The sequence below is a fragment of the Pempheris klunzingeri genome, chromosome 2, assembly GCF_042242105.1.
Source record: "Pempheris klunzingeri isolate RE-2024b chromosome 2, fPemKlu1.hap1, whole genome shotgun sequence".
In the NCBI taxonomy this organism is placed as follows: Eukaryota; Metazoa; Chordata; class Actinopteri; order Acropomatiformes; family Pempheridae; genus Pempheris; species Pempheris klunzingeri.
In genome coordinates, this window is record NC_092013.1 from 20,698,734 (window position 1) to 20,720,649 (window position 21,916).

A 21,916-nucleotide genomic window follows, 5' to 3' on the forward strand; every position below is an offset into this window, starting at 1 on the left:
TATATTGCTAAAAGGTAAATGTCATGCCCTAGCCATAAGGAATACATGGTTTTTTTTTAACACAGATGTAGGACATCTCTCATTTGCTTCCAGGATACTCTGCTTGCCTTCCCTTTCAGTGTTTGCTGTATCCATAGCAACAGAGCTCTTCTATTTCCCCTCCACTGCCTATGCCATTATGGTGCCGGGTGAATTCACCTAGATGCTATCTGTTTGACTGGCTAACCAAGTCCTAACAGTGCTTCAGATTTCCCCAGTTAGATTTGACAGCAGGCAAAGCATGAACCAGACACCGATGGTGCAGGATAAATGGGCTCAACCTGGCTGGAGAATAGAGCAGAAGTATGCAAACAAAGTGCTGTTAGGCAACTGGGCGGAAGAAAGACTTCAGGTAGGCATTTTGTGTCTTTATTGCCTATTTCTCTTTTATGCCCGTGTCAAAATAAGATGTTCACACAACTTGAATTGAATGTGAAAGCACATATTATCAATGCATTTTCATGCTGCAGATCCAAAACATAATGCAATACCAGTGGCAGCCTGCCAAGGGTTTTTGTAGCACCTCAGATGGTAGTCAAATCTATAGCAAAGTGATTAGGCAGCCTCAGTTCAGCTACATCAGCACAGCCTCCTGGTGGGAGACGCGAGAGCTGGAGACTAATTGCATTGACTTGAGGTTCGGCCACAGGCTGCTGGTTCAGGATCTGAGAGGAGAAATGACTTAAGAAATACTGTACAACAGTGCGGATCGATAGTGAAGTGTGAGCTTTGCTGATCCTTGCGCTGGGCTCATTGCTCAAGTCCCCGTATAACACCCCCCCCCCCCCCCCCCACCTCTCTCCTCCTCCTCCTCCTCCTCTCTTTTTGTGATGTCTGTTTATTCTGTCGGACACAGTTCAGTCGGGAGCCAAAGACAGCCAACAGCACCAATCGTGTAGACTACCGGCCCCACTGGGACTTCAAGCCAGACGTCTTTGAGAGAAGATCTGCCCTGCTGAGAGCTGAGGTCAGCCTTTAACTGCTCATTCATGGCATTAACGCCAATTGAATGCCTGTCGCAGCTCTGCAAGTCAGGGCTTTCTTCTCTAGATTGTGGCCACTTCTGCATAATATTGACGGCCAAGATAAAGGCTTGTGATAAAACTCTTTATGAAAGCAAGTTTCTGGTCAGACTCAGCAGTCATGAAAAATGTGTAAAATCATCAGTCCTACTGGGCACTTAAAGGCTAGTTAGAGCAATTTGCTGCTGTCACATAGTGAGCCTTTTGAAGATTATTGTAAAAGAATAGGTCGTGCCCTCCATATCTTAATCCAGCGAAGGCCAGTGCATACGGGCTCTGTCGAGACGTCTGTGTATTGTCTTCCAGGGGCTTCCATCCAAGCTGCTATCCTCTCATTACTTGGCCACACAGTATGAAGAAAGCTACAAGCCCAAGCACAACAATGCTTTGCCCATTCTGCGACCCTGGCATCCAGACAGCTTGACATGGCAGCTGGAGAGCTCTGATTGGCCAATTTCTAGTAAGACCACAGTTTAAAGTGCTATGCCACCCCCACGCACAACTATAGATTATACACAGGAAATGATATATTAAACCATCCAGGCACCAGTGCTGTGAGTGGAGACCAAATATACTTCAGTGCATTCAATTTTGCATGGACAAAACACATCAGCAGTTGTGCTCATGAACAATTAAATCTAGGTGGCCCCAGATGCCTTTTATTGTTCCAAATCAGTCACCAGTGTAATTAATGGCTGCAGTAACATGGCAGTTAACTTTCTCTTCTGTGTTCCTTTACAGCTCTTCCAACCAACTTTGGCCCGCCGCAGTCCACAAAGCGCCGTTTGGAAGAGCAGCAGTCACACCTCCCGTTACCGACTGTGTACAGGTCAGCGTACCAGAGGCACCCACTTAGTACCTTCTGCCAGAACCGCTTTGCCAGGGCTTCACGCGGGCTCTCCAGCCACCTCCATGCAGCCAATCACAATAACAAGGACCTGGATCTGAGAGATCGCTCGCTATTACAAATCCCAGATCATTGTTTGAGTCTGCGTCCTCAATCACAACAGGTTAAGAGACAATACTGTGGCTCTTGAATTGCCTCACATGTTGCTTGCTAATTTAGATGCTCAAAGTGGTGCTGCTTTGTAGTTCTTCTTTATTAGTCAACTGCATGAAGAAAAAAAAAAAGAAGAGCAGTGCATTTGGGAAATCAAAAGGAATTTTCAAAAATTATACACAATTCTCATTATGTCGCAATGAGGACTGCTGCAATTTTAACTGTGTGTTCTGCAGTGAGTGGTTTTTTGGTCTTCATACGTATGAATATGTGTGTGTCTGTGTGCAAGAAGGAGAAAGGAGGGTGCTATAAATTATGTCCGCCCTTCCAGAGGATAATTATATGCAAATTCTTCCTCACTCTGCGCAGTAAATATCTGAGACTCAGAATGGGCTGTTAGTGTTCCCTGCGATACTCTGTGGAAAAAAAGAAAAGAAAGAGGAAAAATAATAAAACAGGTGTTTATGCCAGAGCTGACCGGGGTGTTAAAGCAAACCAGAAGCCATGAGTCATTCAAGGCAACATCTGAAGGGATGTGTCTAACTCCCATTCCATTAGGTGTTTAGTTACAGGGAATCAAAGTGTTTAATTAGAAAGAATCAAAGATGCTTATGTTCTATGGTCAACCATCTGTGTCTGCCTCTCTGTCTCCTGCCTGCCTGCTGCCTTCCGGCACAGCTGAAGCCCTCTGCTGCACCCACGGTTAGCTAGTTAGTGACTCCGCCGTGCTGCTGATGCCTGCGTGTCACATGACGCCTCAGTGTTGTGGGAAGTCTGGAGCTTAACGTGTCTCACCCAAAGAACTCTGGCGTTTGCCTTGACAGCCACATGATGGTGCTATAGCAGCACGTCACTCTCTGGAAGCTGTCAGCGTGTCTTTGAAGTCATCAGCATTACTGTCTATAGAGTGAAAGCTTTGACTGTAAGTGAGCAAACAATAAGGGATTTAATATTTGTCACATCATTCTTATGCATATTTCCGTTGTTAATGTAATTGCTCAACACTTAAAGAATAAACCTCAAGTGTTTAGATTGTTCCCATGTTATGCTTTCATTATTTATCAGTCACACAAATACTGGCTTAAGCATTTGGCTTAAAACCATTATTCACAAATTGTGGATTAATATGTAATAAACATATTCAAACACATGCATATATGTCTTTGATGCTTATAAAACAATAGATGAAACAAAGAGATTTACTTGGTACAATGAACACAGAACATGCTCAGTCAAGATTACAGCAAATGCAATTCTCGCTAGCCTCCAAAGGAGAGCGACTAAAATTATAAAAATAACTGCAAGTCTGAGTGTTGGAAGAGGTTCAAAAGTAGTAACAAATGCTTTTAGAAGTTCACCTATTTATTTTGTATGACAAACCCATTTACACTCTGTCGTATTTAAAGAGCAACTGTAGATAATGGCATTGTATCCAGGCCACTGTGTAAGTTATATGTGTGCCCTACACGGCGGAGCACAGTGATGTATTATCACTATATTGCCCAATCTCTGTAATATGTTAGAGTTGAATGAACTCATTTACTCCGAGACCCCTTTATGAATTATCTTTACAGCTAAAGAGGTTAAGCATCTGGAATAACATAAAACTAACGCAATGGCAGGAAGGAGTGGCAAATCAAAGAAGCAAACAATTTACATGGCAGCACATCCTGCGTAAATCTCAACAAACAGTACTCTGACTACCATTAACAGTCTAATACTTTACACCTACTGCTAACGTCTGAGACATGAGACGCGTACATTTCTCTGTGCAATATCAAATCCAAGAAAATAAAGTAGAGAAGAGGAAACAGAAGCTTTACGACTTTGTGGATGACAACTCAGTGGGTACAATTTTGCTACAACATCTGGGGTGGGGCAAGGTTTAGCATTAACCTGGGTGAATCAAAAACCTCCCAAGTCAAAAAGAAACTTGACATAAAGCATGCTCTTGTAGGGATACTTCATCACCACCTAATCTTATCATCGATGGAAAACTGACTCCTCGTTACACACTGGTCTGCCGAAGCTTCTTATCGGGGAGTGAAAGTACAAAGGGGAAAAGTATGCCCTTCGCCGCAGAGAGGACACTCAAATTCTCATCTATGAAAGAGGGAGAGATCTCATCAGCCTCAAACCTCATGGTGAACTGGCGGCTGACAGAAAAGATTGTCTTATCCATTGTGACACACTGGAAGGCAGGGCAGCGCACAAGCCGCTTGGAGCTGCATTGGTACCACAGTCGAGCCACTGTATGATAGCGGTACACGCTGACACCCAGCAGAGGGTTAACGTCAAACCGATACAAAAATCTCCCCACAGCTACCATATCTGCAGTTCTGTCTTTGCTGCCTACTAAGAGACTTGGCCTCCAGGTGTTTGTTTTGGGGCTGTAGCGCAGTAGCATATATCTAAGAGTTCCACCAGAAACAAAAAGCTCTCCGCTGCACACTGTGACGTGATGTGCCACAGCAAATGTATCATTAGGCAGTGGAGCCACAAATGTCCATCTGTCCAATCGTGGGTCGTAGCGCTCCACTGAGGAGAGGCACTCCCCCCCGATGGCGTAGATATAGCCCTCCAGAGCTGCCAGTTTGCATCGGGGCCTGGCTTCATTCATTGGACTGATCTCCTTCCAAATGGATGTCAAAGGATTGTAGCAAAAGACTCGCTTTGAGGGTGTCATTTCTCTGTCTGTGCCTTGGCATCCCACTGCCACAAATAAGTAGTTATCCATTGTGCACATGGCACAGGCTTTAGAGATGACCTCCTGTGGGATCAGGCAGAGTGTATGCCAGGCGTCTTTGTTGTCATCGTAATAGCACATTGCACTGGATGTACTTCTCTGCTCCGTTTCGGCTGTATGCCCCCCGGTGTTCCTCGCCCAGTCTTGAGGGTCCATATCTGCCACCATGACAAACCTTCTTCCTCTCATTCTCTGCTTCTGGATTTGTTCCCGCTCACCAGCCATTAGCCGTCCATAAAGGTTGGGGTCTCTGAGCACCTGGAGGTAGTTGTCTGACATGACTCCCAGGGCTGCTTGCTGCACAGAGGTCTGGCCATGTTTCTTGGCCAGGTACAGCGTCTCCAAACAGTTACCCAGATCAAGTTTACTCTTTAACCTTTCCAAATCTGTGCCGTCAAGGGTTTTTGCTGGAAGGTGTAAAAATGGAGCCCCCGCTACAGTCTCTAGACCTGCTTCTTTCCTTTCATTAACATCTTTGCTCTCTGTAGAGGGAAAGACCTTAGGATGAACAGAGATGGAGTCATCACTGGTTGAGGCCAGAGAGTGAGTCAGTGTAGTTGAGGGGATGGGAAGCTCTGACTGCTCAGCTGCAGACAGATAACTCTCCTTGCGTAGGAGTGCAGGCTTTGCAGGGTGCCTCAGCTTTAGGTTTCCCTGCAAGGAGGGATGCTCAAAAGTGCTTTGTGGTAAAACCAGATCACGCATAATGATGGGGCTGAGAGAGGATGGAGACTCTGTGAGGCTGCTGCCGCAACTTCCAGACTCCACTGGCTGTGACTCAGAGTTCATCTCAAACTGACCCAGCATAGCATTCGAGTCTGTGATAGAGTGAGAGGAAGACTCGACATAATAATCATATATCTTTCCGCGCACAATCTGATCTCCTGTTCCTTCCAGCACCACGTTAGCATCCTCCACTTTGATCTCGGCCTTGGAGAAGAAGCTGGAGTAGGCTCCCTGGCGCTCCAAGTCCTGCCTTAGCTCCCTGCCCACACCCACGCTGCCCTCCAGCTTCTGCAAAAAGCAAGGGGAGCGGCGCCCCATTGTACTGGCCATCCCACTTTCTGTTGGATGAGGAGAGTTCAAAGCAGATCCAAATGAAATATTACTGGTGGCAACCTCTGCCTGTATCGGATGAGTGAGCATCTCTTCTTTCAAGCCGATACCTTGGTCACTGTTTGGCGTACTTAGTGCATCCTCACCCTTTTCAGCTTGCTGTGTGTGAGCTTCTGATGGCGTTTGCTTGCTGCTGTCAGATGTCAGGTCATCAGAGGCTGAGTCCGTATGTGAGGGCGTGGGTCTCTCACTCCCATCATCTGCAGCATGTTTCGGTGAGCTTTGACATCGTAGCGTCGTCTTGCAGTTTTGGCAGGTTGTATTTTCTGCCCCTTTGTTGTCTTTCATGCAGAGCTGAATATCCCCTGCGTCCCTGGAGCTGTAAAACCTGTAGGCCCAAGAAACCAGCAGCACCACAGCCACAGAGAGACTCAGCTTCAACAGCAGCTGCATGTCGAACTGGACTCCCAAAAGCTCTGCTATGGGCATAGCTGAAGCAGTGATGGTGGCAACGATTGGTTGACTGAGCCTATTGAATGCTATTGTCAGTGCGTCTCAGCTGACGGTGGCACGCTGTCTGGTTTTCATTGTAAAAGAGCTGCTGTGATCTGATGACTGCTCCTCTTTGCCCAAAGGATCAAGTGTAAAATGATACCTTTAGAGGTACTATTTGCATCCCTGGCTCCGAAGAGGCGGGGCACTGGTCATGCACCACCTGTGGCAAGTCAGATGCTGATTCAGTAACCATACACAGAATATGTAAATACCTCGTAGATCAATATTTGGTTATGCAGTTTGTTGAGTCACCCATGCTCTTCCAATAACTATCCAAATGTCAACCAAATGTTAAAAAACTTTCTGAATACACTTCAGTCATAACTTTGTTGTTGTTGACGCATCTTTTGCTCAGTGTTTATGTGAACAGGAGTGGTTCAGGTCATATTTTATTATGCCAATGTCTGAAAATGTTATGATAGATCAAGCTCTTTAACTTGCTAAAACACACGTCTAGAGCTGCAGGAGGAAAACATGGTTTGAATAAGGGGTGGGGAGTGATGATAGGTGACATTTATCAAATACTTAATAACCAGGATACATCTGTTTGCACAGCCATGCCACAGATCAAAGGTCCATTTTTTTTCCTAAGCCAGTGCAGATGCTTAAATTACTCTCTCCAAAGAGAAGCTGAAGATTCCCGTCGAACAACAAAATGGCAGTCACTTGGTATTAGAAACACACAGAACTGTAAATAAAACAGATGGAAAGCGTGTCTACAGAGAAACCCGACAATGCCATTCATTTCCATGCATCTATGCTGAGATGCAAACATGCATCTGTGTCACGCGGGCGCCATGTCACTCATTCACTGCTGTCAGGCTGTCGTTTGTATCGCTGATAACACACTTGAGTGCAGCTGTGGTCAACAACAAAACAGTGTTTACAGTGGCACTCTGTGCTCAATTTTAAAAGTGTATCACACGGAGAGGCATACAGAGGGTGTGTCAGGTGTCCTAGCTGACATGGGCACTGTTTGGTCATCTGATAGTCGAGCCTACAGACGACACAATGGAAACCGGATTCTACTACTGAATAATTCACAGATGGGCCAAAGGGGCGGCGGCTTCTTATCCTCACCATTGCTCTCAGCTCAGGTTAACTTTTCAGAACACTGCTGAGAAAAAGAAAACATGATTGTCAGCCATGTGCATTGTTGTATACAGGCACTTTCACCCCTTCCTGCATGTGCCATCCATGATAAGTGTGCAATGTGAAACTGAACAGAACAGACAAGCACAAAAGACATTTTTTTAACAGGCGATTCCTACTTTTTTTTTTCTTCCTGTGATAACTATGCAGGTTAGAGAGACATGGCAGGCAGAGAGGGCTGTAGTCAGTTAAACACAAAAATATAAAGCTCAGCATATTGTGACCATTGTATGACTTGAATCATCATCATTATTGGTTAAGAAAGTAAAAGTGATGAAGCTCAGGTGGGTCAAACTTGGGCCACCCAACGTTCTTAATAACATTGACTTACACTGAGCATACTGAACAGTTTCTTAATGTGCGAATAAAAGGTGCACAAGTAAGCTTGCTCTTGTTTTCACATTGATGTCCCTATAATTAAGGACAATTACCACTGAAGGGAACAATTAAATGCTTCACGTCGATGGCTAAAATAGGAAATCCTTCTTTCTGGGTAACAGAAAATGTAATGATCCACATATTTCATCATCGAATTTCAAGTTGCAGGAAATGTTCATATTATCAAATTGTGGACATTTGTAACACAAAGACACGTACACACAGGCGCAAACGCATGATGTTCTTCTTCTATTGAAATGATGATTATATAAAGATCATTTGCACATTCTCTAATGTGTTCAGAAGTTACGATGGACCTGTTTTTCTCTTTCGAATGTGAAGTGAGTGAAAAAAGCAAAAAAGCCAAGAAGTGCCTCTTGAATCCAAATTATGCCATACAGTGGGTGGACAAGGATTCGTGCTCTTTGCTTCCCTCACTGGAAAAAAAATTAATTCAAAACGCATATGACTGTCTGTTAATAATGTTTGTGCTATGCAGCTCTCATCTCCAGAATGCAGGAATATGGATTGTACTTCGGCAAGGTGAGCCGATATCCCAAACGGATAGGTCTATCCTTTCTATTCGACTAAGCTTTAAAAATGTCTCCTCTTACCTCCCACCTGGTTTAAACCATAATCCCTTAATACATGTTGTGTCCTTAGAATAGCTTAAATTGCAATTCTTGTGAAGCCCAAAAAATGCAGGATTACCCTACATTAAGCTACCCTTCACTGTGTGAGAGAATACAAACTGCAAATGGTTAACAGCAATGTCAGAATCTCCTTCAAATCATGTTGGATCAGTACAATCAGAAATATCTGGAACAAAGTAATTCATGGGGCTAGCGTGTGATTGAGCAGGCATAAAAAATGAGCTTCAATTTCTCTTCTACAGTGACATTATCATAAAATTACATTCTAAAGAATTCCTGCAACGATCTATAGGGTGTGCAGTATCAGACACCGATTATTACCTGATCCCAGCAACGAGGAAGACTGGAAAATGCACATATACTACCGAACACGTTGAACACAGTGTTGTAAGCAAAGTCAAGGCTTGTAAGTTTTATCATCTCTCCATTTTAATACAGGTGAAATGAAACAAATGCAACAACCCTGTTTACACACGCTGCCTCAGGTGAGCACCTCCCTGGAATGGCGGCTAAAATGATCCTACTAGTACTGTAAATGTCTGGGTAAGAGTTCCTTTTTTTGTACACAATGTAGGTCACTTAAGATAGTATGTCACAAGTAAATAACTTGATTACAGGCCAGTGACAATGAGTTGCAGTGCTGTCAATTGCAACACACCAAAAGGAGAAAGAATCTTCAAACGTCACATGCACCACAACCCCAAAACAGCAGACATATGTTAGATAACTTTTTTTTACTCTGTCCTTGGAGACCTGCCATATAGATATAAAAAGCCCAAATGAGAAACAGAAAGGCTGTTAATGTGTCTGTCCTTTCAGCCAAGAGTTTTCTCTGAAAACAGTGTTGAATGAAGTACAAACAAAGGTGGAGAAGTGTTAACTCCGACTGTATCAGCAACCATCCCTCGCCATAACCCATATAGCCTCTTTAATTATTTTCAATATTTACACTGATGTACACAAAATACACTCAAAAAGGAGATTTTTTTTTTCTTCTAGTTTCTCAATGCATTTAAATCCTCTTGTACATTCCGAGCCATCAGAAAAAAAAAAAAAGAAATTCTTGTATGTTAATAAAAAAAGAATGTTCTCGTGGATCGTCTGTGTTTGTTCCCCCGTGGTTTATCAGCTTGTTGCTAATCAGGTGCATCCCAGGACATGTAACAGATGGGTGGGTTATATGGTGGCGCAGCCTAAGTCAGTTCCACTTTTCACATTTCAGTCAACACCAAAGACATTTTGACGCATCAAAATAAAATCCAACTGCTTTTTTCTTTTCCATTTCAAATCAACTGATTTTATTGATCAACAGGCAGACGTGGGACAAGAAACAAAAGGAGGTGTAACTGGGCAGGGCTATATAGGAGGTGGTTACTGTCATGTTCGTCACGTTGTTCTTTTGATATCATTATCTTGGTTATTCATTTGTTACAAAAACAGTGGAGGGCCATCCTGTGGTGGCACTGTTTCCTGATCGACTGACGCATGGAGGGCCTGTTGATGACTGGAGAAGGCTTGCAGGATTTGTGGAAAGTGTGTGTGGATGTTGTGTAAGAAGGACCAGTGTGTTTGTGTGTGTGTGTGTGTGTGTGTGTGTGTGTGCGTGTGCGTGTGTGTGTGTATGCATGTGAGTGACAGTGTCTCGGATGAGGGGTTTCACGTCAGTTCCACTGTCACTGTGAGGACAAGTGCCATCCACGTTAGTCCGAGCATGTCCATGCGGGAGGCCCCATCTACAAACACCAAATAAACAGTGTCAGTCATCTATAGTCAGATTTCTAAAAAAAAAGTGCTGAAATGCATTAATCCCAGTTTTTTTTTAATTTATAATCACATGCAATAAAAATGTAGTGTGAAGTAACGTGGTATTTTTCATTGGTTGTTTAAATGAATAACAATGCATATGTTTACTTCCTGTAACCTGTATGGTTGAACTGTGTGTTTTCTCATAATAATGTTATGCAAGATAACTGCTGCGTTGGTCCCCTGAAAACAAAAACAACAATGACAATAACAGACAAATAAAAAAAAAAAAAAGCGTATGACATAACTGCACAACCTGGAGTTGCCTCTCACAGTAGCTTCAGTGTGACAGATCTCGACTTGATGACAGTCACTCCAAGGATAATGATACGAATGCAAACCCATCTTAGCTTCAGTACATTAATTATTGGAAAATCTTCCCTATGTGGTTCTTTGAAGTGCACAATAATGATATACAGTCGAGTTCATTTTATTTTTGTAGCCCGATATCACAAATCACAAATTGCCTCAAGGGGCATTAGAGTCTGTGCAGGATACGGCACCTTCTATCCTTAGACCTGTGATTCTGAGAAGGAAATACAGGGAACTTTAAAACCTTTAAAAGGGAAAAATTTGGAAGCATGGCCGTAAAAATATATGAAAGATATGGATCAATACACCAATGCACACGGACATCCCCGTATAGCACACAAAGACACTCTCACTCTCTCAATATTTGAAGAATCCTCGGATAAAAACGAGGAGTGAAGCCCTAATTCCTCTTCTTTTTTTTTTTGGGCCTTGTTCTAAGGCCCACAGCGGGGATACCAGATTATAGAGGAGTGTTCAGCAGAGACAGCTGCCTTATATTGCTATTGTTTTCTGTAGCTCCCTCATAGATACCTTAAAAGGAGGACTGTGGAACTGGAGCTGTTGTGGGAAGAAAGCTGAGAGTGAGTGCGGGTGTGGCTTTGCTGACATAACCAACTGTTTGCTCAGATTGTGCCAAGATACTAGCAACACCAAGAACCACAGTGGGAGTCTGACCGCATCGGGGTGTGGCTAGACCCATTAAATTCAGTATTTGATTTGATAGTGGTTAGACCTGTCAGGTAGCTCCGCAGAGTGGATCTGGATGATAAAACACTGTCTGCATGCTGAGAAATGCTGATTGCATTATTAAAAATTGCCTCAAGAACAACCTGTTTGACAGGATTGTTTAAAATAACTATCAAGGATTCATGACGACTCTCTAATGAATATGCATCTCCGCAGAACTGTTCACTCTGCCTTTTTTATATACAGCATATTCCACTCTGTTTATACAAATCGTACAACATTAGCCAACAACAACTGGATCTTTTCAATAAGTACTTCATCTCATGCTGTAATGGACTCATCCAACCATAAGATCATCATCTGAGGTCCCCTTCCAGTCTACAATCATAGATGCAAGTTGCCCAGCCATCTGTTTGCTTTCAGATTTTGGCTCAGACCTCAGCATGTTTCTGCCAACCTGAATTTGAACTGGGGTTGAATTCTGTGGCAGCGTGCTCTTTTTTTTTTTTTTTTTACAATACGACTCCACCTCGGTTTGGCCGCACCTAAAATGCCAGCTGAAAACATCATCTGAAAACTTTATGTTCAAATATGACCGCATGACTGCTTTGACTCCTCAGAAGGTTCGAGTCAGGGTGGCCTCCGTTACGGACCTACTTGATATCTCTGACGGTGGCGATGCCACATCTGTTTGTACTCTTTCCAGCTTGGTTCATATCTATGATGTGACCGCTGTTCTAAAAGAGGATTTAAATTAGAATTTTGCATGGCACTGTGGAAAATGGCAGATGTAACTGGTCTGCCAAAAAATTTGAAAATGCAGATTACTCGATTTTAGCTCCTGGCACTAACAGCATTATTATTTTTGAGTCAATAAGTTCATCAGTTGAAACTTTGTTAGTCGAAATGAATTCTTTTTATGATTACACAGCCGTGCCTGAGCCAAGATGATGGCTTGCCCACAATCCCAAACTTTTGACGCTTCCACCAGGCTGGGCTGACAGGCACAGTGTTGTGCAGCAGAGAACATGTCACATTTTGTCCTCAATTTCACTCATCTCTTAAATTCCGTTCATTGCCATACAGTGTGGCTTGACAAGTCGTCTGGGAGACTGGGATTCTGACAAAGATGAATGAATATAACCCCTCATGGGAAGCTTAGTTTTCTTGTCTGCTGCGGCCCCGACTGACTGACAGGGGTGGTCCTTCTCACTCGCACCAGGAGAGGAGTTGGGGTATTCAGCCATTAAGCGATTGGGCACGTGTGCGGTGACCTCTTGGGGCCATGTTGTACACCAATTTGACTTGCATGCAAGGCATGTCTGCGCGTCCAAGCTGACCTGATTCTGTCCTTGCTGTGACACACCTGCTCCTGCGCTTACCATAGCATTTGCATATTCAGATTTGCATCCCTAAGATACGACTAGCAGAGACGGAAAAAGGTAGGGGGAAAAGAAATGGGGGAAAAACAAAAGGCAGAATGAAGAGAGACAGAGAAACTGAGTGTGGAAGAGAACCAGAGACAAATAATGAGATGTTTTTAAAGTAGGAAACAGGAAAGGGGAGAAAAAGAGTGAAGCCTGTGCCAGACTACAAAACTGTTCCAATCACGTCTGACTAGGGCAATTCAGCTAAAAGACAGCTCCGCATGCCATCTGCTTGGGAACATCTTCACACTGTATGCTGGGACAAACATGGGTGTCACATACATGCACAAGGGACTGTACCATTCAAATGCACTTTCCATCTCACTGCAGAAAAGAAAATCTAATACAATACAGGTGTTTTATTGATTCTTGCTTCATGGTACCGAAGCTAGAATTTAAATCTAGTGCAAAGTCCTGATGTACTTTACTGAACAACAGTGAAGATTCTTCCACTAACAACTAACTACTGCATATTTATGTGGACTAACGGTGACATGCTGCCATATTCTTCTATTTTTTAGCTATTTCCTGAGCTACTAGGAAAGGAACCCAGGAGTCCTGCTCACTGTATGCAAATGAATCTAGATGAGCCGTTCAAGGGTCTCCTCCTCTCCTCTTATGGTTCATTCAGTATTTCTTACCCCTGTATCTAAACTCTGATTGGTATTTCTATATGGTCACACTCTGATTTCAGTCTTGGTGAGTCTTGTAGCACTTAATATTTCAGAGGCCCATCTGACAAGACTCAGAAGAAGATCTTCTTTTACAGTGAAATATAATCTGCACTGACCATAAGGCCCGAGCGCCTGAAAATCTGCATTAAAATTGGGAGCCGGGCTGAAGAGGAAAAGCAGGAAGGAGATAGAATAAGCGAGGGAAGGGGAAATAAGGTCACGAGAAAAGGGAGAGAGCAACTAGAAATGGATGAAACAGGAAGAGAGGCTGGCATTGGGAGACAGACAGTGAGCATGAAAAGTCAGAGGCGGAGAGGAAAGGCAGACTGAAAGATTGAAGCAGAAAGAGAGAGGGAGTGGCAGAAAAAAGGGAGAGATGGAAAGGTTGTTGTCACAGCCCTGCGGCTTCTCCTGACAATCCCTCATCTTTACATATGATAATCTCAGAAGCCGCAAATGAGCCACTGCTGCACATATGAAACACCAATAATCTCACACTCAACCAAAAGTGACAGGCTCGGTTAGTCATTGGGAGAAGCTTGCTGCTCCTGAGCATCGGCGAAGATTAATCCTGACTGAATCACTCTCACGAAGTCTATCTGGGAAAATGCATTCAGGACAGAATGAGAGACATCCACCTGTCAATACTTTGAATGCTGAAACCGCAGTCTCCCTTAGAATTTGCCTCTCTGATCAGCGCCACATGTCTGCACACATTTTCTGACTGAACACGCGGCGGTGTCACATTTTGTTTTCATATTATATACGGCGTCTCTGGAAATGTGATGATCAAGCGATGCGGCAGGAATCAAGACATATGTTGTAATGCAAACGCGCTGAAAGACAGACAGTCATTTCTGTGGCTGAAATACTTACTGTTCTGATTCTGTGTGTTTTTCATCATGCTTGGATTTTCTGTTGGAAACAAAGAGAAAAGATCAACTGTGAGATGATCAAAAATGTAGCCATTACTGAGAGACTGAGTGACTCAGTGAATGAAGATGGGATTTATTAAGAAGATAAAGTGCAAGAGAAGGGGAAAGACGGAGAGAAAGAAAAAAAAAATAGTAATCTCTGATAGAGGTTGCAGCTTTCTAATGAAGCTGAACTCCTAAGTTCTTCAAGCACACGTTAAATGGCACATCCCCAGTGAGAAAGACTGGGCCTGTTAATGGAACTGGGAGCACAGAGCACTGCGCCAGAACAAGCAGGACACTTTTAGCAGCAGACTAAGCTACTACAGCTGTGGCCAGACAGTCTGGAAAAAGGGGGTATGGAGAAATCGACTCCACCTTTAATAAGCTGTGCCAATGTATGCCCTGCACAATACACTCTGACAACGTATTTTCAAAGTTCTCGGAGGGATAAAGTAATTGCAAAGGAAGAAGCAGAAGAGCTTGCAGAGCATTAGCAACACCCCTAAATTCCACTTTGTGAGCTATTTTTTGACATCACATACGAGCAGGTGGAAGCTACATATACAGCACAGTGGGAAACTTTTCAGGTCTCGCTGCAAACACATTAACATAGCTGCTCCTCTGAGAGGCACAGGGAAATTAGTCTGTGTACTCCGCATATGCACACTTGTGTTTGCTTGCCCCTGCAAATTTGCATAAGCATACATATCCGTGTTTCTGCATGTGTGTGCAGTTTGGGTGTCTGCCTGTGCATGTGTCACTGTCCGGCTCCTCAGTGGTGACTCACTTCACAGTAATCTCAGAGGGTATTATCACTGAGGGTGGCTAAAGATGTATATCATCAAGATGTGAGCGCTGCTCGTCGTCAGTGAAGAGTCTCTATCCCATGCTGTCATTATACTCTATTATTCCTGATGATGTATATTGAACACTTTGCCAAGCGAGCAGAGCCCCCAAATACTTCTCTCTCCTCACACCCCCCCAGCAGGCAGAGAAGTGTCTCAACTCAAGGCCACGGGGGACGGTGCCAAGGTCACTTAATCACCATTTACTACCCCTAAGCGTGAGTGGAAGCAATCTACAAGGAGCAGGCAGACAGATGGGCCATACTAGGCACGTAGCCGATGACACCTGAGGGTGCATCAGGGTGTTAAATAGACATTAGTGCCCTTCCTAGCAAAACGCCTCCCAAGGTAACGCCTCCCTAAAGTGGCACTTTCCCCTTAAAGTGAGTTCTTATTAGGCCCGCCCAGTAATTTGTACATTTGTGACATACTTTAAACCCTGTTCATAGGAGTGTTTCAGGCAGAGGATTTAAAAAAAAGAAAAAAGAAAAATGATGGATACAATATTCTTTGTTTCAGACTCGATGAAGTACAAAAATGGTGTCGACCTGATTTACGTTAATAGGGCACTTGAGGGCCGGAGTGCATGCGTGTGCGTGCCACACACACATCTCTCAGTTTTATAAAAATATTCCACACGTTTCCGTTACGTGACTTGACTTCCGCGGAGAACAAGTGTCGAAAAGCCTTAACATTCTAACGTTGCTTTCATTGACATTGTCTTTCTCTATCTACAGTATAGTAATATCCTCTGGGCTTTCAAACATAGGTCTGTTATGTAAATGGCTCTATTCAAACCTGACAGAGCCATTATGGATGGAGCTGCTATGCTTGCACGATATTTTGCATCTGGTATGTAAAAAGGATTGGTAGCACTGCTGAGGGACAATGGTGGGAAATGATGACGTCAAGTGAAAAATGTTCATGGCTCTCTTACGGGTTGCATCAGCGATGAATTTTTAAAGTTATTAAGTAGTTGAAACCTTAATTAATGACCATTATGAGCGCCCTCTAATACACTGCACTTCAATTTCACAACTGATTAGAAGGAATAAAGAAATCCTTTACCTAATTTATACAAACAATGTCTGCATATTTAACTCTGCGAGTGCTGGAGCCAGTTAATGTGTCGTATCAGTTCAGTTAGTAATCAGTTAGTGAGACATACTTAAAATCAAACGGATATGCGATGTGAGATGCGATTTTAACAAGCTTATTCAAACATGAGACCAACATGTTGACCTTCAATTACACGTACGTAAAGTGCACGTCCGAAAGGGGCTAAAGAAGCCAACCCTCGTAGCATGAAGCTATAGTAGAGCGTATTTGATTAAAACTCCCTTCATTGATATAGCTTTCTGAAGGAGCACAGAATGGCAGGATCCCAGTTCTTCCAAGAGCGTCCAAGGTAAACAGATCCAGAGGAGCATGGCACACAGATATAATAGAGCCTGTAAGCAATCCAGCTCCCACATCAACACCAGTAAATGAACTACTTCCAGGTTCCGATGAACATGTTACCTTAGTTTGGCCATTGAACAAAGTGCTTTCAAACACTGTCAACAACAAAGATCCTTTGATTTCATCGTGAGTCTTTGATGCCACTGTTGGCGGTTGGTGTTTAAGTGAGAGCAGTGCAAGACATGCCACTGATGGACTAGTCACTGCATCCCATGCTAGAGAATAGTTATCCTCACTAAGTGCAGCCTTAAAAAGAATGTGTTGTTGAGCCAATTAGGGATACAATCTCTTATTAATCACACACTTAGCTGCATTAATGATTCATACCTAAAAGCGGCCACATAAATCTCTAAAGTATTTTTCAAAGATACTGTGGATACATGAAATGAATTTTGTAGAATTATGTAATTTTCTGTGACATTTAACTGTGTAATTGCGTTCCAGATAATTCTTGCGGAGCCCAGTTGTACAGTCACAAAAAAAAAAAAAAAAAAAAAGTTTCATATTCATCTTGTTCTAAATTATTAATCAAACTTAAATGTGATTTTGGTTTAACTGCCAGTGTAGTAGCCACTGCAGAACAGGGCCGGGGTGTGTTGCCGAGCCGAGCTTACATACCAAAGACTATGAGGCGAGTGTGCGTATCCGTGGAGCCCAGAGGATTCTGGGCCGTGCAGCGATACATGGAGCCGTTGAGTTCGGCTGGCACTCTCTCCAGAATCAGCTCCTTCCCCTCTCGCTCGGTGCTGCCGTCCAGCAGGCGGCCCCCTACTCGCGTCCAGGTGAACAGGGGCTCGGGGAACACCTCATTCTATCAACACCAGGCATCGCATAGGATGGAGAGGAAAGAAGAGATGGAGAGAAAGGGAGGAGGGGGCGGGGGTGGGGGTGGTGTGAGAGGGTGGTACAGAGAAAGTCTGTGAGCCTCAGCCAAGAGATTAAGAGCAAGGGATACATGAATAATACAAGCTCCAATTTTTCCCGTAATGCAATGGCAAGTTAACAACATGCATTAATAATCAACACTTCACTTTACAACAGTTTTTGCTCTTCACATTTTCGTGTCCTCCAGAGAATATCCTCCCATTTCCAATTTAAAAATATAACCCTCCATAAAGTAGCATTTCATTCATAAGAGTGGGTTGACATGTTCATAGATAATAAGAGGACACAGTAAGAGGGTGCATCTCTTGTATGATTCCACCTCCGAGGTATTAGGCTTTGCTTCTTTCTTCCTTCTCACACCCTAATCCCTCCCTGATACCAGCACTACACCACGCATGCAAGTGCATACACACACACATGCACACACACATGCACACACACACACACACACACAGATATATATATGTGTGGGGAGTAAAGGCAACAGTGGTGCCAGTGGTGATTGGAGCAGTGGGGGCTGTGACCCACAAAGTGGGAGTGTGGCTCCAGCAGACTCCAGGTACATCTGAGGTCTCTGTCCAGAAGAGCACAAACATAGGAAGAGCTAAGATACTGCTCTGATGCTCTGATATGGCTAATTCTCATTTTGCGATATATTATTATATTTCATTGTTATAGTTTGAAGTGGAGTATAAATTGCAAATAGCACTGCCTTCTAACTTTGTATCTGCTCTTAATAACTTCATTCCTCGAGTCAGGAAAAAAAAAACTTTGAATCAACCGTCTTTAGAGCGTTTGTTTCACACTCATTCATGACAAAAGCCATGTAAGGTAAAACATCCCAAATTAATCTTTCTCTGATATGCGCTATTCAAAACACTACTGAACGCATTTGAATGTCTGTCTTTAAGCATCCATATGTGAAGTGTCTTTAAAATCCCCACTCCACGACTGCAGGGGAAGTGCTGAGCGTTAACCTTAAGACTCACAGGTCTCCTCTTGGCTAAAATTTGAATCAACTCAGTTTGGAACATGGTTTTAGCACGAGGGCCTTCGAAATATCTCGTTAGCTAATGTGTAATGAAGTGCATGCACCTACTGTACGTATGCACTCATGCACCCACACAGGCTCACACAGACACACACAAGCTCCTGGAATACGCCTCAGCAGAGGAGGTTTTCAGCGCATAAAGGCTTGTCCAGAACTCTAGTCTTATGTAAAAGGGGAGATGATCTCAGTGGGACATCAGAGATACTAGACACATGATGAGGACATACCAATTGCTAAAGAAATGCATAATTGATTCAAGAGATTGGACATTTTTTGTGACAAACACAAAAAAGAGCACATTTTGGAATCCTTCCCTTATGCAGGCATTGTGGTGCATTTGGTTGGCAGCTCAAGTTCAAGTAATGTCATTCTCACTTAGACCACAAATAGACCAGTCATTTCAGAATTCAGATAAATTGCTCTAAACATGCCTGGTGCAGAAAAGTGCTCATAAGAGCTTGAAGCGACCCACTGAAATAGTTTGATATGGTAAAAAAAAAATAATCGTCATCCTACTGGTTTGCAATTGTTGCGACAAAGCTGGTGTGAACTGTCGAACCGTTCAAAATAAATTTTAATAAAACAGTTCTCCAAGAGCCTTGTTTAAACAGAGGTTAAATGAGTTAGTAGAGTGAGACAGGTTCTTTGGAAAAAGTCACATTAAAATGAAAAAAAACCAACAAAAAAAACACCAAAACAAAAAACAAGGATGAAACCTTCCCGTCACATAACCCCAAGACTCTGCAGAATCCAAATTAAAAAGGTCTCAGTCCTGTGCTTCTGACACCATGAATGCTCCATTTATCACATGCATAAAGCAAGATGAAAAATAAATGCAAAGTAAAAACCACACTGTAGGCTGATCATCCATAATAAATTCCTAAAACAATAAACCGGAGGGGAAACCAGTGTCTTAGTTTATCCAAAAGGCGGGAGGCAAAATTATCAGTCCTGACACACAATCTTATCTACTTGTGAAAGCCTAAAGCCTGGGTCCAGTGAAGGATAAGGGAAATTTGCTTTCTGATCAGTCTGTACGCACTGATGCCCATGCTGCTGAAGGGCCCTGTCTGGCTGTATGCCACAGTCGAGCCTGTTTATAATAACCGATCTTAACACTGTTCAAAGAAAAACTTCAAAAGATTCCTGAGGTCAATCGGCAGACATGAACACGTGTTCAAACCTGTGCAGTCAATAGCTTGTTGCACTAAGCCGAAAACAATACAGAACATTCATTTTACATGGAAATGTCTCAGAAGAGTGAAATAAATTCAAATAACAAATCCTATTCCTAGAGAGTCCTGAAGTAGTGCCAAAGTGACAAGGGTGATCTGTGCTTTGGGCCTATAACGGGTCCTGTATAAGGATTAGCCCCATCCTCTTCACCTGACTGGCTCCAGCTGCCTGCTTTCAATGTGTCATTCCTGTCACAGATATCAGGAGCATCTACAGGCCATTCACACCAGGGACATGGTCTTTTTTGGCAGGGGATGAAAGTAACACAGAGACAATCTCTTTGCTGTTACCTTTAGCCTCTTCTTTGGGATTATGGAGCAGGAAGTCTGAAAGCAGCACAAACTGCACATAGCATGTTCACCTGCCGGCGAAGGCTCATAAATACCAATATCAGATAGAATTCTGTCATTTCTAAACAAATCAACCTGCTTTAGTTTATTCATTTAAGTCTACATTTTGGTTTCATTTTTTACGGAGTACAAATATGAGACATCTTGGAAAGGTGCATTGGTTAGTATTTCACAACCTGTTTGCTTGAATCAAAATGTTAACATATGAATCAAAATTTTGAGAAAAAATTTTGATTACAACTGCACATATTCACCAGTCAATTCTACTCAACTTTGCCTTTCTTAACGCCCCATGCACTTACCCCAGGTGATCCTACCTGGAATCCTTGCACAGTGATGCGCACCGTGTCCCCTACCTTGGCCCTACTGGGGGACATGAAGAGTTTAGGACCCTTAGGAGCAGCTGAAAAGAGACACAAAAAAAAGACAAAGAGACAAAGGTCATCGTACTGAGCATGGAGAGCAAATCCCGTCGGATACCTGCTTTATCACAGAGGGAGGGAGACAAATACAATTTCCTGTCAATTAAGGTCACGGGGCAAGAGGCGAGGGACCTGCAGGTTCTTTCATCCAAAAGACTGTGCTGGATTTATTCCTCCTTGGAGAGAAAAGGAACTAAATTGGGCACATACTCATTACTAGAGGAGAATGGGAGTGCACCGGGTGGAGTGTGGAGGCAGCGAGATAAGAGACACTCAGAGAGCTAATTCCCTTGTCTTGGTGTGGACAGCAGCCCCCAGATGGCTTTCATTTGGACCCTCAAAGACAATGGGGCGCAAGCAGGAGAGGGAGCACGCAGATTCTAATATTCTGAGATTGTGAGGGGCCGGTGATTGTCCTGTGTATGTAGTGTCATGATAAAATGAGTGATTTGCATAATGTTATAAGAATGTAAGTCATTTCATTACGGCTAAACTGCACAGTATATGCACATTAGGCCCATATAAGTAGGTTCTGCATGGTTTAAGATGATTAACAGTTCCCCTAAAGATAACTGCTTCACACGCTGAGCAGTTCCATATGTTAGACAAATGGACTGAGCAGCACATGCAATGAGACTCAAGTTAAGGGCATCCTATCAATAACGCCTGTATAAGTTCACCCCAGGAGTTCCTCAATTAATTTGGTTTGAACTCTCAATATAAATCACACAGTGTGCTTGTTTTCATTGATGAACTAAAGGATAAATAAATAAGCAGACAAATGACCTCAGAGTTTAGCTATTAATCTGGCAACAAACTGTCCACTGTGGCTAATGGAGCACGGCCTTTTCTTAGGGAGCTGGTGACTACAAGCTCGCAGCAGACTAATGAATTAGGAGTCACACTGTCATATCTGTAAATAGGATCGAGCATGTGGCATCGCACGTGTACTCTATATATCACATCTGGGGATCCTTTCATAAAACTGAAGCAAAAACAATTGGATTGCACCAAACGCTTAGAAGAAACGGGGGAACGAGCAGCTATCACATCTCTTTAAAAAGATTTCAGCAGCAGTTAAAAAGGTGCAAAGTCTAAGAAGGCATTTTTGGATTAGGAGGTTCCTTTTTTAATATTAAAGAAAAAAAAAAAAAGAAAAAAGATCCATTATATTGGCATCCCAATCAAACATCATGTGAGCAGTTTAACATGGCTCCTCATGCCGAACATGGATTGCTATTCACA

At 43.1% G+C, this 21,916-nt stretch overlaps 3 protein-coding genes across 4 annotated transcripts in view; 1 reads left to right on the forward strand and 2 right to left on the reverse strand.

Annotated features, from left to right (window-relative positions):
• Positions 1-295: 295 nt before the first annotated feature.
• cfap107 (cilia and flagella associated protein 107) lies at positions 296-2,098 on the forward strand. Its single transcript, XM_070852227.1, has 4 exons — positions 296-391; positions 896-1,006; positions 1,368-1,521; positions 1,803-2,098. The coding sequence occupies exons 1-4, from the start codon at positions 296-298 to the stop codon at positions 2,096-2,098; spliced, it is 657 nt and encodes a 218-aa protein (XP_070708328.1).
• A 1,971-nt stretch (positions 2,099-4,069) lies between these two features.
• Positions 4,070-6,352, reverse strand: klhdc7a (kelch domain containing 7A). The gene is made up of 2 exons (XM_070851776.1): positions 6,010-6,352; positions 4,070-5,871 (listed from the first exon to the last, which is right to left on the reverse strand). The coding sequence occupies exons 1-2, from the start codon at positions 6,350-6,352 to the stop codon at positions 4,070-4,072; spliced, it is 2,145 nt and encodes a 714-aa protein (XP_070707877.1).
• Positions 6,353-10,257: 3,905 nt separating this feature from the next.
• Positions 10,258-21,916, reverse strand: part of igsf21a (immunoglobin superfamily, member 21a) — a 171,816-nt gene continuing 160,157 nt past the window's right edge. Inside the window, exons 7-10 of one of the 2 annotated variants that reach the window (XM_070850545.1) lie at positions 20,567-20,652; positions 17,346-17,538; positions 14,381-14,419; positions 10,258-10,334 (exon numbers count right to left, since the gene is read on the reverse strand). In XM_070850545.1, coding sequence (XP_070706646.1) covers positions 10,258-10,334; positions 14,381-14,419; positions 17,346-17,538; positions 20,567-20,652 — 395 coding nt within the window. Of the gene's footprint in view, positions 10,335-14,380; positions 14,420-17,345; positions 17,539-20,551; positions 20,653-21,916 lie in introns of both variants that reach the window. The other variant, XM_070850537.1, reaches the window with a different exon arrangement.

Bases quoted from the DNA above. Each gene is read 5' to 3' on its own strand.
- klhdc7a (XM_070851776.1), bottom strand. From the start codon at position 6,352: ATGCCCATAGCAGAGCTTTTGGGAGTCCAGTTCGACATGCAGCTGCTG. The intron at 5,872-6,009 runs GTGAGGATGCAC...CTCATCCAACAG, and splicing joins CACACAGCAAGCTGAAAAGG to AAAGTGGGATGGCCAGTACA.
- cfap107 (XM_070852227.1), top strand. From the start codon at position 296: ATGGTGCAGGATAAATGGGCTCAACCTGGCTGGAGAATAGAGCAGAAG. The intron at 1,007-1,367 runs GTCAGCCTTTAA...ATTGTCTTCCAG, and splicing joins CTGCCCTGCTGAGAGCTGAG to GGGCTTCCATCCAAGCTGCT. The intron at 1,522-1,802 runs GTAAGACCACAG...GTTCCTTTACAG, and splicing joins CTCTGATTGGCCAATTTCTA to CTCTTCCAACCAACTTTGGC.